Source organism: Cannabis sativa, chromosome 6 (genome assembly GCF_029168945.1).
Source record: "Cannabis sativa cultivar Pink pepper isolate KNU-18-1 chromosome 6, ASM2916894v1, whole genome shotgun sequence".
Lineage (NCBI taxonomy): Eukaryota > Viridiplantae > Streptophyta > Magnoliopsida > Rosales > Cannabaceae > Cannabis > Cannabis sativa.
This window is the reverse complement of record NC_083606.1, coordinates 17533471-17551210: the sequence shown is the minus strand read 5'-3', so window position 1 is coordinate 17551210 and position 17740 is coordinate 17533471. Positions and strand designations below refer to the sequence as shown.

The 17740-nt window shown below is 25.5% G+C and overlaps 2 protein-coding genes across 2 annotated transcripts; both read right to left on the bottom strand.

Annotated features, from left to right (window-relative positions):
* Positions 1-2750: 2750 nt before the first annotated feature.
* On the bottom strand, positions 2751-5875 carry LOC115695656 (2-alkenal reductase (NADP(+)-dependent)). The gene is made up of 5 exons (XM_030622713.2): positions 5362-5875; positions 4792-4978; positions 4509-4675; positions 4314-4396; positions 2751-3370 (listed from the first exon to the last, which is right to left on the bottom strand). The coding sequence occupies exons 1-5, from the start codon at positions 5596-5598 to the stop codon at positions 2980-2982; spliced, it is 1065 nt and encodes a 354-aa protein (XP_030478573.1). The 5' UTR covers positions 5599-5875; the 3' UTR covers positions 2751-2979.
* Positions 5876-9275: 3400 nt separating this feature from the next.
* LOC115725700 (2-alkenal reductase (NADP(+)-dependent)-like) lies at positions 9276-16368 on the bottom strand. Its single transcript, XM_030655292.2, has 5 exons — positions 16023-16368; positions 10537-10717; positions 10190-10356; positions 10002-10084; positions 9276-9912 (listed from the first exon to the last, which is right to left on the bottom strand). The coding sequence occupies exons 1-5, from the start codon at positions 16254-16256 to the stop codon at positions 9534-9536; spliced, it is 1044 nt and encodes a 347-aa protein (XP_030511152.1). The 5' UTR covers positions 16257-16368; the 3' UTR covers positions 9276-9533.
* Positions 16369-17740: the final 1372 nt, after the last annotated feature.

Below are 17740 nucleotides of genomic sequence, written 5' to 3'. Positions count from 1 at the left end.
GAGTACAAATTTTATGATATATTTTTAAATATAATTATAAATATGAATTATTATTGTTCTTTACTATTAATTTTTAAATTTTTGTAAAGTCTTATGAAATTTTATGAGTACAAAAGTTATGATATATTTTTTTAAATATAATTATAAATATTATTGTTCTTTATTATTAATTTTTAAATTTTTGTAAAGTCTTATGAAATTTTATGAATACAAATTTTATGATATATTTTTAAATATAATTATAAATATGAATTATTATTGTTCTTTATTATTAATTTTTGAATTTTTGTAAAGTCTTATGAAATTTTATGAGTACAAATTTTATGATATATTTTTAAATATAATTATAAATATGAATTATTATTGTTCTTTATTATTATTATTTTTTAAATTTTTGTGTTATTTTTATTATTCATAAAAAAATAAATTTATTTTCTAAATTTAAATAAATATAAAATAATTAAATTTTAAATGAATTATTATTTTTTAAAACTTAAAATTAGTTATCAAAATTTAAACTAATTATATTATAAAAAAAATTCATTTTACATATTACACTATAAAAATTCATTAAATTACTAAATTTTTAATTTTTAATTTTTAAATTTTCGAATTATTTATCATTTACATAAAAATAAATTTATTTTCTAAATTAAAATAAATATAAAATAATTAATTTTTACCACCTTAAAAATACATAAATTTCCATTAACATATTTTTTCTTAAAAACTTACATAAAAATTTAATAATTTAATTACAATTTTTATTAAAATTAAAAAAATTATTTTTATTTAACTTTTTAATTTTTAATATTCAAATTTTTATATAATATTATACTTTTTTAATTTTTTTCATTATTTTTATTTTTCTTTATTTAAAAAATAATAAATTACAAAACTTAACACCTAAAATTATACCAAATAATTTTTTAACTATCCTAATTTTATTATGATAATACTAGATATTAAACATACCCGATAAAATAAATTAAATCAAATAAAAATTATAATATAACAACAAAAATAACAAAAATAAATACTTTTAATTCCAACAAATAAATTAAAAAAGTAAAAAAAATTACAACAATAAAATAAATATATAAATTTTACAAAATATATTTATTTAGTATATACACTCACTAAAATTACATATATTAAATTTACATATATATAAACATAAAAAACATATATTATATATATAATATACAAAAAAAAAATACATTACATTTTAAAAATATATCTCATTAATATATATATATACAGTGAAATATATACAAATATAAAACAATTAATATACAAATAAAATATATTAATCCCCAAATAAAACATAAAAAATATATATATACAGTGAATATATATATACAGAAATATATATATAGTTAATATATAAATAAATAAAATAATAAATACTTAAATAAATTATATAAATACACAGAAAATATATATATCAATTAATATATATATATAAATATATATAAATAAATATATATATACAGAAATATATATACAGTTAATATATAAATAAATAAAATAATAAATACCCAAATAAATATATATATAAATAAAATATATATATACAAAAAATAAAAAATTAATACCCAAACAATGTATACATATACACATATTATTAATTATACACCCAAATACACAATATACATATACAGATCTATCACAAAAACAAAAAAAAAAAATCCGATCTAAACATAAATATATACCCAGATTATAAATCAAAATGTGCATACAAATACAAATCTAAAACCTAAAACTATAAGATTACAATATGCATACAAATACAAATACTCAGATTATAAGATTAAAAAAAAAACATACTAAAAAGCGTCGGGAGTGCGTGGGGATGTACTGTTGGTGCGTCGGGAGTGCGTCGGGATGGTGGTGCGCCGGGGTGGTGGTGCGCCGAGTGGGGTGCTTCGGGGTGGGGCTGATGGTGGGGAAGGGTCGGATTTGGGTGGAAGAGGGGTTAAAGGGTTTTGAATTTTGAAATGGAAAGAAAAATTGGAGAAGTGGGGCTGATGGGGGTATTTATAATATGTGTAGCGGCGGACTATTAGCGGCGGGGGTCCGCCGCTAATAGTATTAAAATTAAAAAAAATACTATTAGCGGCGGACCCCTGCCGCTAATAGTCCGCCGCTAATAGTTTGAAATACATGAGCGGGAATTATCCCGCCCATTTATTAGCGGCGGAGTATTAGCGGCGGGCTCCGCCGCTAATACTAATAGCGGCGGACCAATAGCGGCGGGCCCGCCGCTATTAGTATTAGCGGCGAAGCAATTGCGGCGGACTGCCCGCCGCTAATGCTATTCAAAAAAAAAAAAAAATTGGCCAACTATTAGCGGCGGACCCCACCCTCCGCTGCTAATACCCCTCTTATTAGCGGCGGAGAGGGCCCGCCGCTAATAACTCCGCTGCTATTGGGTTTATTTGTTGTAGTGTATGCCGTCGATTCTTTGCTAGGAACCGATGGTATAGGGTTTAATAAAAACTCTTAAAATTTCCCAATTTTCAACTGACGACATAGGATTTACTAATGTATACCCCTAAGGTTCTTACCAAAAAACTGCCTCTAAATGTCAATTTCGAATCAGGCGGATATTTTCACACTTTTTAGCTTCCCTTTTTATAAAATGGATTGAAAAATGGGAAACTAAAAGCCCATATTGTAGTAATGAATTTGAATTAGTTTCGTTGAAAAAAGAATTTTTTTTTTTTTTTTGATGAAATAACAAATGCATCATTTAAATTGAAAAATTACATATAATATCACAAGACATATTATTAGGTCATGGCCATATGGCAATAAAACGTGTCGTTAAATTTTAATATGTTTGCAAATTTTAATTTTGTGACATATTATTGAAAAGCAAGTAGTCCTAACATTATTTTCTATATTCTATTGTAATTTCTATTTATTCATTAGCTACCCATAAATAGAGTTGTCATATTTGAGTCTAAAAATAGTTCAATTCTCTACCAATGTCACAATCTTTTTTCCAGCATTGGCTTTGGCACCATGAAAGAGTCCAACAAAAGCTTGAGGAATGCTTTCCAAACCAGTAGAGATGTCTTCAAGAGTCTTAATTCTCCCTAAGCGAATGAGATTCATGGTAGCTGAGAGAAAGTCCGGAAAGATAGTCAAAAAATCAGTTGCCAAAAATCCTTGAATCATGATTCTCTTATATATCATATCATGCATATTGATATTTGGTGGTACTTTATTGTTAGGGTCAGTGTACTCAGATATCGTCCCGCAACTCACAACTCGACCGAAGTTGTTCATGTTAGCCAATGCTGCTTCTAGCATTTTGCCTCCAACATTGTCAAAATAGATATCTATTCCATCTGGGAAGTACCTACAAAATAAAGTTTAAGGGCTTTTTTATTTTTACACTTCAAATTAGTTTTTTTTTTTTTTTTGTCATTTTTACGAAATTCTACATTGAAACCCATATTGCAACTAGCGCTGCAACCTAAATTGCAACAAAAAAATCGTATAGAAACTCCTATTGCAACTAACGCTGCAACCATTTTAGAAACCCAATCGTAACTTTGAAAAAAAAAATTAAAAAAATAGTATATATATATAGAGTAATTCCCCCAAAGTTTATATATAAATATCAATTTAAATAAAAAATAAATATATCTACTAATGTGTTTCAATATATAAATATTGTATAGTATTTCTTTTTAATTTATTTTCCCTATTAAAAAATTAAAGATATTTACAACATAAATATTTATATAATTCACTTTGTTGTACTTAAATTCTCATGCAAATTAATTTAGTTGAAAAATTCTTATATAGTCATTGTTTTACACTTAAATCCTTATGTAAAAGCAAAATCTGCAAGTAATTATTAATGAAAGATAAGTACTAGTTACAATTCAATTATAAAACTAATAATATAAGAACTAAAAAAATATATATACAAATATTACAATACATCTATACAATATATAATTATATATACACTATATATATATATTATTTATTGTGTCACTTTTTTTTTTTTTGATAAATTTCAAATGCATTTATCTTATTATTTATTGTGTCTCTTGCTATAGTATCGGTTTATTATTATAAATATTACAATACAAAAATAATTTTATGTCCTGATCCCTTAATAAATTAATAGCCGAACAGATTATATATATTATAATACAAAAATAACTTTAGGTCGTGATCGCTTAATAAATTAATAGCCATCACCAAAATCCCTAGTTATAGCATGGTAGGATTAGAAAGTAATAAACAGATATTATTGACCTAATCATTAATTACAAGATTTGTCTTACTTTTTGAGAGTTGATTCTAAGTTAGGCTCGTCTTTATAGTTGAATGCATCATCAAACCCAAGCTTCTCCTTCAACAATCCTACCTATAATAACAATAATTATAACATTTTAGTTAGATTGATTTATCTATATATAAAAAAAAAATGATTGTTTTGTTATGTACGTAATGAGTTACTTTTCTTTACTATTAATTACTTTTTCTTTACTTCCAGCACAACCAACAACATAGCAACCAGAGAGTTTGGCATATTGGCCAACCAAGTGGCCTACTGATCCTGAAGCTGCAGATACAAACACTCTCTCACCCTTCTTAGGTTTCCCCACTTCAAATAGCCCAGCATAAGCTGTCAATCCACTAAACCCTAAACCCAAATTTAAAATTAATAATTAAACAACAAAGAATTGTGTTAGGTACTCTTTAAAAATCATAATTAATTAACATGAAAAATGTGGCTGGTGAGTTATGAAATAAAATTACCAAATACTCCAATTTGATGTGATAATGGAAACCCCATATCGAAAGAGTTTAGTTTCCTCAACACATATTCAGATGCTTTTAACACACTATAGTCTGCCCATCTAGTCGTTCCCACAACCAAGTCATCCTCCTTATACAAAGGATTCTCAGAAGCTACCACTTTGGCCACCCCATAAGCACTAATAATCTGTCCAATTTCGTTAATGCATATATAGATATGAAATAAGAATATTTAATTATATATATTGTATAATCACCATATCAGATACATAGTACAAGTATCAACAGACGCTAAAAATTTTCACATGGACATAAAAAAACAAAAGAAAAACATTTGTGATCGCTTGCTATTTTAATGTGCCAAACATTCCAAAATAATTTAAAACAGTCAAGTATATTTAGATTTTTTTCCTTATATATTTTAAATTATTAGACATTCTACTACTTTCAAAAAAATCTAAATAATTTACTATATAAATATATATTTTTTTTAAAAAAAATACATATATAATTAAATATTTGAAACTCAAATAAATTATTCTAAATAGCAATAAAAGTATATTAAGTTACCTCGCCGGGAGCTATGGTTACTACCACATAAGATGAGGTCTTTTGAGAGGAGCTGTAACTCTTCAAGCGGTTTATCTGGTACGGATCAATGGACACGTATAGATTCTTCAGAACGACATCGTTTGAGCCAGGCTCTGCTGACAGAACAATTTTTGAGCACTTAATCTCAAAATCCGACTCTTTTGGACTCCCTTCTATGTAATTCTTTGCTGTAACATATCTATTCATTACTTCCATATTTTTTGGGGCTGCCTTTGGTAATAAGTGAGTGCTAGAGTAATTATATATACTGCACAACACAGAGGTTGAAGAAAACTTTCTTTCTTTCTTTTTTGTTTTTATAAAAAGATATATGTATGAATAGAATTAATATTAGATAAAACTTATTAATATTCGAGAATAGACCGAGAAGAAGACAAAGATCACAGGGTAATAAAGAGGACAATTTATAAAGGAGAACTCCAAAAGGTGAGAGAATAACAAAAAAATTTACTCAATCATTAAAAAAACTCTTGACACAAAGTACGTTGCTCGTCTATTTAAATCTACATATATACGTGGAAGAATTTTTAATGTTAATGCTATGGTATAAGTTATACAGTGGTTACATTTTCAGTTTGTAATTTGGTATAGATGGTCTCAATCTAAAATTTTTAACTAGGGCTATTCATTGAAATCGAAAAATTGCAATTTAAATTTGAACCGTCACAATCTGAATTACTGAAGATCGTAACAGAGGAAACCATTTTTGGTGGTCTGGTTAATCCAGACCGTTTACCGCGTATAATGGTTCGATTGTGGTTCGTAATAAATAATTAACGGTTAAACCGGACCGGACCGTTTATAATAAATAATTAATTTATATATATATTTTATATATAATTTTGAACTTTTTGTGTGTCAAGTTTTTTATTACATGAATTTCAGATTTTTATGTTATGTTTGACTTTTGAGAATATTTTTATATTGTTATTTATATTTATAAATCTATTACTTATCATGTTAAATATGTATTTTAAAAAATTAAATTAAAAACTTAGTAAAAATAGTACAATTATTTAAAAAATATCAATAATTATAAATTTCACTTAAACTGTAGTTTCGAACCAAACCGTTCTTAAGAGTTTGGTTAGAGAAATTTATTGGTCTGGTTTGGTTTCTAAAATTCAAAAAACTGTTATATATTGGTTTTGTTCAAAAAATATAAAAGTCTGAACCAAACCAATCCTTGAACACTCCTATTTTTAACTACCAATTACTATTAGATTGAATATATAATCACGATTATATGTTCAAAAGTTTAAGTCCCATAATTTGTCAGTACACTAGATTTAGACTGATATTATAATCAACAATAAGGTATACTTACACCTTGGATAAGTGTTAAGTCCTTTCTAGTATTGGCAAAGTCTACCAGTATCGAATTTATAGAGCATACATTGAATTGGATAGATATTGATCTTGGATAAGATATCATAAACTTACTGTTATATTTTTTTTTGTCAATATCACTGGTTGATCTTATAGGTCTATGGGTCTTAATCCTAATATGGTTAGGTTCAGCTCAACTGTATTATTTATGTTCTTAAAGGTGTTCGTTAAAGTCTGGTCGGCTGAACACTTACATCTTAGGAACATGATAGTTCAATTGAGTGGGAGCGCTGATCATATAAGATATATAATTTATAGCTTCCATAAGGATTTGGAAGTGAAACAATGATTTCCTTTGAGCTTGGCTTGATATTGATGTCTCATTTTAGTAATTATATTAGTTTTTTGAAGTATCATTGATAGGTAGCTAAGTGTTTTAAGAATAAAATACATTGAAGGGTAGAACGGTAAATTTATCCCTATTCGATGTAGATCATCTATAGAGGATCTTTGACTATTAGGATTGTAACAATTGATAATCATAACGTATTTATATCTTGGTACATATAGAGCGTTCTATATAATTGAGAGTGTAATTCTGAATTTATAGTGGCGCAAAGAGGAATGAATAAGTTAGGGAATTCACTTGGTGAATTCTTGATCTACTTATTGGAAGCTCAGTTATATAGGCCCATGGTCCTCTCACTAGTGAGATAATACTGCTTACAGACTCAGTTAATTGGTTTTAATTAATCAATTATAATTTTAAAATTAGACTATGTCTTATTTATGAATTTTTACTAAGCAAGAGTTTAATTGTGAAGAAAAGAGGCTTTAGGATTTATTTGTTAATTAAGAGACTTTGTATGGTGTAATTAATAAATAATATAAATGAAAAATTTATTTGATAATTAACTATAATTATTAAATAAATAGTTTTGGCATTTTTAAGAAAATATAGTATTATTGAAAGAAGAATAAGTGATTAAAATAAGGTGACAAAATTGTAAATAGAGAGGTACACATTAAGTGGCCAGCCACTAGGTTGATTTTTACCCAATATTTTATTCTTTTTTAATCCATATAATTCAATCCTAAGCCCTAGTTGAAACACTACAAAAAGAACACGATGCTCTTATTCTCATCCAACACTTTCAACCTACCAAATCTAGTTTCTAACTCTGTCAGACAACTAGAAGATGAGAGACACCTTCTATAGTGATTTGGAGCCTCCTTCATTGTTCTTCATAATCGACCCATAGTGATAGAGTGTCATGCCCACACATAGGAAGTCAAGTACTCAATTATAGTGCGGAAGACGGTGGTAACCAACCCGAAGAAGAGAAAGAGATCCAGGCTCAGATCTTGTTATTACTTTGTGATAGAAAGGAACAAGAGTGGAGCGAAAGAAGTCATATTATTACGCTGCAATCAATGTAACGTTTTCTAAACTCTGATGTGTTTAATTTTATCGTATTAGAAAATTCATATTTAGGATATTAATGAAATATACTTGTTAGTAAATCTAAATCCTGGTAAAATAATCCCAACAACTTCTCCTTGTGACTCATAGACTTCTCCAATACATCAAAGGAACTCCTAGTCAAGGCTTATTCTTTTACTCCAACACACTGCCTATGTCGCTTCCAGCCTATCTGGTAACAACATTTCACTCAAAGTATTCTCTGATGCTGATTGGGGTACATGTGTGGATACTCATAGATCAGTCACAGGCTATTGTATCTTTCTAGGAGACTCTCTCATATCCTAAAAAGCAAAGAAGCAACCTACTATATCGTGCTCATCTACAAAGGCAGAATACTGGGATATGGCTAACGCTACTTATGAGGTTACTTGGCTCATTGCTCAACAGAAGGATTTCCTTATTTCTCATCAAGTACCTGCTGCCCTATACTATGAATGCAAGAGCCATCCATATGGACAACATTGTTCGCGAGAAAATTCAAGATGGGAAACTCAAGCTTCTCCACATCGCATCCATGCTCAACCTGGCTGATCTCTAGCCAAACTTCTATTCCCTTCTCAGTTTAAAGATTTATTGTCCAAAATGAATGTAAAAAACATTTATATGTCATCTTGAGGGGGTGTATTAGAACCCAATACTTGTACTTATTGTTTGGTTAGTTAGTCCATTGCAGGGTAATAGTTTTGGTTATTTAGTTAGTTATGACTAACTTCACTGGCTAGTGAGAATATGTATGTATATAAACAGGGACGGACCCACAAGTAACAATGTGGGGGTTATAGCTCCATTAACAAAAATATTGCCTTTTAAAAAATTAAATGTAATTTTTTAATTTGATAATTATAGACCAAAATAATAGAAAAGCCTCCACAAAATTAAATAAATTTAGCAAGAGTGATTATAATATATGTATAAATATTTTTTTAATGATAAATAAGTCCCCACAAAGTAAAAATTCTGGGTCTGTCACTGTATATAAAGAGCTTTCTTTTTCTTCATTTGTAACAAATTACAATTTACCTAAAATAGAATCGATTCTCAATTCTATTATACAATGTTCATATAAATAAAATGCAACAAAGTCACAATTTTGTTTTCTTGTAGAAACCAAAGTCACATTTATTGTAAGAAAAAACTAGTATACATAGGACATTAATTATTCAATAGAAAAGACAAAAAGTCAACCATTTTTTTTAAAACCCTAATATTTCTATTCTAAAGTATTGATCGATAAGCAACTGTAATACATATTTTTTTTTTGGTTATGAAACAAACGTTCAAGTAATTTATTTTTTTCCTTATGTAAAAGGAGATTTTAGTCATCTGAAAGCTTCACCATCTTCTTTCCAACATTAGAACCATGAAATAGTCCAAGAAAAGCCTGAGGAATGCTCTCCAAACCTATTGAGATGTCTTCAAGTGTCTGAAAAACACCGGTTCGAATGTGATCAACAGTAGCCGAAAGAAATTCTGGATAGATGTTCAAGAAATCAGCAGCCAAAAATCCTCTCATCATAATTCTTTTGTAGACAATGTCCAACATATTGGGGGCAGCTCTCTTGTTTGTGTCTGTATACTCAGATATCACCCCACAAGCCGCAATTCGGCCAAAAGTGTTCATGTTAGCCACTGCTGCTTCTAGCATCTCAGCTCCTACATTGTCAAAGTATATATCTATTCCATTTGGAAAGTACCTAAAATATTAAATTTGTACGAAAACTATTAGTCTTTGAAACATGTATTATTAGGCAATTTTAAGTATTGTAACAATTTTTCGACTTACTTTTTGAGTGTTGATTTCAAGTCAGACTCGTCTTTGTAGTTGAATGCATCATCAAAACCAAGTTTTTCTTTGAGTAATTCTACCTGTAACATAATAATAAGAACAAGAATATTTTTATTAGCATGAATTTGTTTGAAAGACTTATTTTGTTACAAGAATCAAACATTGAGTTACAAAGGGTTAATTGCCTTTTCTTTGCTTCCAGCACAACCAACAACATAACAACCAAATTGTTTAGCATATTGGCCAACCAAATGACCTATTGACCCAGCAGCAGCTGACACAAACACTTTCTCACCCTTCTTAGGCTTCCCAACTTCAAATAGCCCCGCATAAGCCGTCAATCCACTAAATGCTGCAATAATTAATAATAACTAAATAAGTACAATAAAAGACTGTATATGACTAGAATTTCAAAAATCAACTAATGTATAACTGAGATTCATTCAGCTGAGATTTTCATCAACACTTTTGTTTTCTTTAAAATTATAATTACCATGAAAAAATTACATTAATTAGAGTAATGAAAAATCACCAAAAATTCCAACATGGTGTGACAATGGAAACCCCATAGTGTCTAGTTTCCTCAACATGTACGTTTCTCCTTTTAAGACACTATACTCTCCCCAATTAATCATTCCAACAACCAAGTCATCCTTCTCAAACTCAGGATTCCCAGATGCCACAACTTTAGCCACCCCATAAGCATCAATGACCTGTTCAATTAAATTCATTATATGTGTATATATATTTTCTCTATTATATAAATGTTTATCTAACATTTTTTGTTATATTTCTTAACGATTTTGTTGCGTCTTAACATAATTTTATGTATTTTTTTAACAAAAAATGTTTTTAATAGAAATATAACATTTATATCCTCTCACAAAAGAGGTAGTCATTAAAAAAAAAAGCATCCATTTATATCTTTATATATTAAAAGTGCCTATCTAACGGCATTTCTTGGTTTAACATTCTTGGTTTAACAGAATATACTTAAAAATAAAAGAATATTAATAATTAAATCCAAAAAATTAAACAATCTTTTAAATAAACAATCTTTTAAATATTAATAATCTCATTTTAAATTAAAAAAATCATCTTAGCCACATATCTCTCTAACAAACTTATCTTGGGAGAATATTAATAATTTTTTTATTTATTTTTTTAAAAAAAAAATATAGATAAATTAATATCTAGAAAAGATAATATAAAAGAAGATTGATTGTGTTGGCTTAGAGATTTTTGGGCTTGGGCTTAAAAAAAAAGATGAAATGGGCTGTAATTAGTATTTACCTTATATGTTTGTGCTTATTTTTAGTTTTATTTTTAATTTTACCACTAAGAGGAGAAGGTTAAAAAATATTAGAATATAAAAATATTATTGGTGCTTATTAGTAATTTGCAAAGAATGTGAAAGTCTATAAATATATAGTTGTGTAGCTATTATTAGATATGAAATCAGATAATAGAACTTTTTTCAATTAGAAGATTAATGTACATTTTACTATTAATAACATACATTATTATAACACAACTATATTTTACTTACTAAATATACTGACACATATTTTATTTTTATAAAACAAATCGTTCAAATAATTATACTATTTTAATTATTAATTCAAATAAAAAACTAAAATATTAAATAAAACTAACACTACGTGGCTTGGCACGTAACAATCACCTAGTATATATAGAAGCATCATCTCATAAAACAGACAATTATTCACGGTTATATAAAAATAATAATGAGTCTATTTACCCTTAAAAAATAATAGTAATAATAATAAATAAAAAAAAATAAGCCTTGTTTATAATGCATTGCATGGCATTGCAGGTGTTTAAGAAAACAATTGCATGACTCTAAAGAGACTTAAAAGCAATTATCATGTAGTTAGTTAATTATGTTACTAATATTGTTCATTGAGTTTGTAAAGACTGATTAGGTGTTAAAACATTGATAAAGAGAATACTCTAAATATTTATTGATTCTTCAAAAGTATACAAAAAGTAAATATATTTTAAATTTGGTTTAATTGTTAATTAGGGGTTTTATTCTAATATTATTTTTATGTTGTTAGTTTGCCAAATGAGCATCTTAGAATGAATATACTGAGTTGTTTAATTTAATATGTACAAATTTTTTGATAAGTTTTTCTTACAAAATAAAAGAAATAAAAAAAGTAGTAAGTTTTAAGTAATATGTACATATCTTACTATTATAAAAGTGTGGTAATGGTGTCTATATTGATTATAGAGTAAATACTATTTTGGATTCTATATTTTATAAAAATTACCAATTGGACTCTCTGTTTTATTAAATGACAAAATAGAGTCTATATTTTCCAAAACAGTACAAATAAGACCCCGAACTGATTTGTTATCAAAATAAAATTTAATAATAATCTGATTTAATGGTGTTATGACAAAACTGTTTATATTTTCTGTATCTGTTCGTATTAGAAATTGTCTTCAAGTTAATTATATTAAAATAAAAAGTTGTCAAAAATTAAGCTCAAGGTCCTATTTTTATCATTTTGAAAAATACAGGGTCCATCTTATCATTTAACAAAACAGAGTGTCCAATCAACAACTTTTACAAAATACAGGATCCAAAATAGTATTTACTCTTTGATTATACCAATTTTACTCCTAATAAAATTATAAAATTATAATAATAGTAATATTTTTAGACGTTGCTGTCTATAAAAATTTGTGACAACACATAAATTATTAATATTATTATTATTATTATTATTATTATTTGAAATCAATATTATTATTATTATTATTATTATTATTATTATTATTATTATTATTAATAACATGAGTAATAGCCAATTTACTCTATTTCTTTTGTCACATGTATATTATCACATTATTTATATGCATAATTAAATAATTTAGTATTTTTTGTACCATTTTTTTTCTTGTGTTATATAATATTTTTAATTTACTTATTTATTTTTATATCTTCTTAAGTAATTATCACAAAAATAATTATGTCTCTATATTTTAGTTAAAAATCTTTATATATAGTATTTTTTTACATACAATTTTTTTATTAAAAAGTAGGAGTGTTCACATAATTTGCAATCTGTAGTTTCAAACTCTAATTAATTCGGACCAAACCATTTGAGATCGGACCAAATGAATTTGGTGTCAATGATTTGATCAATTCGGACCGTTTAAAATTGTTTGGTTCGGTCACGGTTTTAGAAATCTCGGTAGCAATTCAAACCAAATCAATCCATATAATTATTTTATTTGTACTTAATATATATTTTTGGACAAAATGTTGATATTTGAGAATAATTTTAAGTAGAATATTGATATTGACTTAATATTGTTATGATAATAATTTTTTATTGTTAGTTATGTAGTATAAAAATAAAAAGAAATACCGAAAAAATAAATAATTATTGTACAAAAAAATTTAGAACAACTATAAAATACAAACCATGATTTTAAACCAAACAAATCTGTGTTTGAGTGGATTGGTTTGGTTTGGTTTTAAATTTTTAAAAAACCTTAATACTGATTTGGTTCGAAAATTTTCAAAATCAGACCAAATCAATCCGTAAACACCCCTATTAAAAAGATTCAAAATTTTTTATAATAATTTTTGTAAAGCTAAAATCTCTTACAATATTTATTTAATTAAGTTAGTGGTGTGATAATTTTGAAATAATTTTTTCATTTATAAAATTAGGTATTTATAATTTACCCCAAAAAGATATTTCGGTAGACCCCTAACCTATTTTGGCATACATGAGAATTTTTTAGTTTAATTTTTATCATGATTGTGTATATTATAGTTATTTAGGACAACCTGTAAATTTTCAAAAAAATTTGAATACTAAAAATAAGATTCAAATATTTTGTCGCACGTGTGACTATTTTTTCTTATACATGTAATAAGTAATTGTTTGATTTTCATTTTCAATATTGTAAACTATTTAGAATTTTGTAAAAATTTACAGATGATCATAAAATACTACATCGTACGTACATGGTCATAAAAGACACTTGAATTAAAAAACTTTCTTAGATACTGAAAAATATAATGGGATCTACTACAACACCCGTTTATTATAGATTTTCTCTAAGTTTATTCTCTTAATTTTTTTTTAAATGATTACAGGTTGAAAATTTAATAGTATATATAGTAGGAAGCTTTTCTATGGTGCACTCCCTAAAAAAGAATGTACGGATGCACTCCTTTTAATTTTTTTTCCAAGGTTGTGTACATAGTAGTTGTTAAAGTTATTCTGCAAAATTTTAAGAAATTTAAAATAATTTAGAATATAAAAAGCAGTGTTCAAACAATCTAAAATATCCACTTTAATGTTTGTCTCTTACATTCTTTCTCTAGTATAATAATAAAATATGTATTTTGTAACTTGTACTATAATTAAGATAAGATGTAAAAATTAAATTATATACATTTTTGTTATAATTATTTATGAAATAAAAATTAAATAAATTTAAATATAAATAAAATGGAACAAGAAAACTTAAGCACGTATAGGGGTGTTCATTCAATCCAATCTGCACTATTTTGCTCATAGTGCATCCGATCCGCACTAAATGCAGATTTCATTTTTTGGATCCAATCCAATCGGCAGAATGACTCAAATCCAATCTAATCCAATCCGTAAAACTGCGGATTGGATCGATTATTTTTGATTAATTACTTTTTAATATTAAATTAATTAATATTTATGAAAAAAATATTTTTTTCACATAACTAGCAACAAAATAAAATAAACTATAGTTATTTCATGTCTTCAACAATATTTTGAAATAAATAAAATAGTAAATAATAAAAGGAAGAAAAAAAAATATATGTATAAAAAAATGTTTAATTTTATTTTAAATTGTATGTAGAAAAAAATTATATATAAGAATAGAATATACATTTGATTTATTAAGTTTTGAAATTTAATTGTATTATATGTATTAGATTTTTAAATTACTATTTTCTTTACATTAAAATATTATTTGCGTGTATAATTTTTTAATTTTTTATAAATATGTGTAGATTGAATTGGATCGGCTACATTTATATGTCAATCAACATTCAATCCGTTAAATTTTCCAATCTAATAATTCAATTCGCACAAGTGCAGATATCCGCACTTTGCAGATTGGATTGAATTAAATTGTACGAATTGAATTGGATTAACTATTTTATAAACACTCCTAAGCACATACATTGTACACGTGCTAGAATCACCTAGTATTTAACTAAGAGAAATTAGTATGATCTTTTTATATAATTTCATATATATATCTTTTTTTTTTAAGACTATATGTATCTTTTTAATTAATTTTATCACTTAATACATTTTCTTATGATTCCTAATGACAAATTTATATTCCAACAATCTAATAATACTTCAACCAAATAATAAATAATTTTATGTAATTATTTATTAAAAAAATTATATTTATGTATATATCTAAATTTGTCATCTTATGACAATAATGTTAGGACAAATTTTTAGAAAATAACAATTAAAAGTAGTGAAGTACATACATTATATACTCTAATTAGTATGTATATATGGGGAATATTTTTCAATTAATATTACTCATATATGGTTATTAAAAAATTTAGCTATAAATATTAATTTTAAAAATATTAAATCATTAAAATTTTGATTTAATGATAAATAAAAGAGAAATTTGAACTTCTATGCTTAATTTAACTACTTAATTAAAATAATATAAAAAAAAATATCTCTTTTTACATCATATTAAAAATATGTTCATATAAATATATTTGAGTCAAACTCATTTTTTTTCTTTTTCATTTTTTTTTTTTTTGGTTAAAAACTTTTTTTTAATTTTTTTTATCTAATATGTAGTAAAAATGAGAGATTTTTTTAATTAGATAAAAAAATTGAGCCTAAAAACTTAAAAAATTTTAATTTTACTCATTCACGAATAATACTCATTAAGAGTGCACCTATACATATATTATTACAAAATACTAAGTTAAACTTTTAGTACCTCGCCGGGAAGTATGGCTGTTGCATAACTAGAGGTGTTCTGAGAGGAACTATGAGTCTTCAAGCGGTTTATCTGGTATGGGTCAATGGACACATACAAATTTCTCAAAACGACATCGTTTGAGCCAGGCTGTGCTGATACAACAATGCTTGAACACTTAATCTCAAAGTCTGACTCTTTTGGATCACCATTTATCTGAGTCTTTATTGTAACATATCTGTTCATTACTTCCATTTTTTTGGTAGAAGAGTTTGAAAGAGTTTTTTTTTTTTTGTTTAAATGTGAGTTTGGAAGAGTTTGAAAGGTTTGATGCTAATATCCATTTATATATATATAAATAATTACATAGACTCCGTTTAAAGAGTAGAACAAATATATATATATATATAAAAACAAATGAATGTAACTAAATATATTACACCAATGACCAAATTTTATATTTACTATATTTATATTATATATAAAAAAAATTACATGTGGCCGGCAGCCTCCTTCAAAACGTTGCTCAAATAAATGGTCACATTAACAATCAAATATCTTGATTCAATGTCAAGATCAGCATCTTTTGTCATTAAAAAAAGATGAAGAAGAAGTATATGAAGGTCAGCATCATCAATGGAATCATTTCATTGTTCTCACTCTCCTTTGCTGCAGGCTTCTCTTTTGTCATGTTTAAAAATGGAGAAATTGTAGTAAATGATTCTCATCTCAAAATTATTAGAAAAATGACTTTTTTATACTATTTATTATTTATATTATTTTTTATTATTTATATAAACTGTTATTTTTTATCAAATAACAGTTTGTTTAGGTTACTAAAGTGGTTGCAGTGCTAGTTGCAATAGGAGTTTCTATACGATTTTTTGTTGCAATTTAGGTTGCAGCGCTAGTTGCAATAAAGGTTTCTATGTAGAATTACGTAAAAATAATAATAAAAAAAAACTATTTTGAAGTGTAAAAATGAAAAAGCCCCAAAAATTAATATCTTTTTTCATATTTTTTTTTGGAATTAGAATTAAATTACTTAAAGATTATGTACGTGTATCTATATAGTTTTGTTAAAATCTTTTTTATCTTAAAACTATGTCGATTTTTTTTTTAATTTTTTATAAGTTGTTATGGGTTATTAATATATAAAGTTTGTTGTACAGTATATTATATTTCTTGTTGTATGGTATATTATTATTTTTAATAATATTTATTTTTTATTTTGCTATGTATAATAGTGGTATATAATTTTGTTAACAAATACAAATATTTTAATGTATGTATATAATTTTATTGGTATGATGCATATATTTAATTATTATATTTATAAATGTTTATTGTATCGATATATTATTGATTTTAAATAATCTTTAATTAATTTTTATTTTATTATATACAAGTGGTATATAATTTTATTGTCATGATATATATATTTTAATTGTGGTATATAATTAGTTAGTATAGTATACATATACATATTAATAATATATATTTTTTTTTATTATTGTTATTATATATGTTTTGATGAATTATATATATATTTTTTGTTATATGGTATATAATATTTTTAAAATAATATTTAAGTTTTATTTTCTATTATACTTTTGTTGACATGACATATAATTTTATTAACATGCAATATATTTTTATTTTTATTTTATATTATTGTTGGAAATTATTTTACCAGGATCTTAGTGTTGGGTTTTGTGCCCTAAATAAAACCCTTTACA

Bases quoted from the DNA above. Each gene is read 5' to 3' on its own strand.
- LOC115695656 (XM_030622713.2), bottom strand. From the start codon at position 5,598: ATGGAAGTAATGAATAGATATGTTACAGCAAAGAATTACATAGAAGGG. The intron at 4,979-5,361 runs GTAACTTAATAT...GAAATTGGACAG, and splicing joins TAACCATAGCTCCCGGCGAG to ATTATTAGTGCTTATGGGGT. The intron at 4,676-4,791 runs GTAATTTTATTT...ATTTGGGTTTAG, and splicing joins ACATCAAATTGGAGTATTTG to GGTTTAGTGGATTGACAGCT.
- LOC115725700 (XM_030655292.2), bottom strand. From the start codon at position 16,256: ATGGAAGTAATGAACAGATATGTTACAATAAAGACTCAGATAAATGGT. The intron at 10,357-10,536 runs GTGATTTTTCAT...TAATTATTGCAG, and splicing joins ACACCATGTTGGAATTTTTG to CATTTAGTGGATTGACGGCT. The intron at 9,913-10,001 runs GTAAGTCGAAAA...TTAATATTTTAG, and splicing joins TTGAAATCAACACTCAAAAA to GTACTTTCCAAATGGAATAG.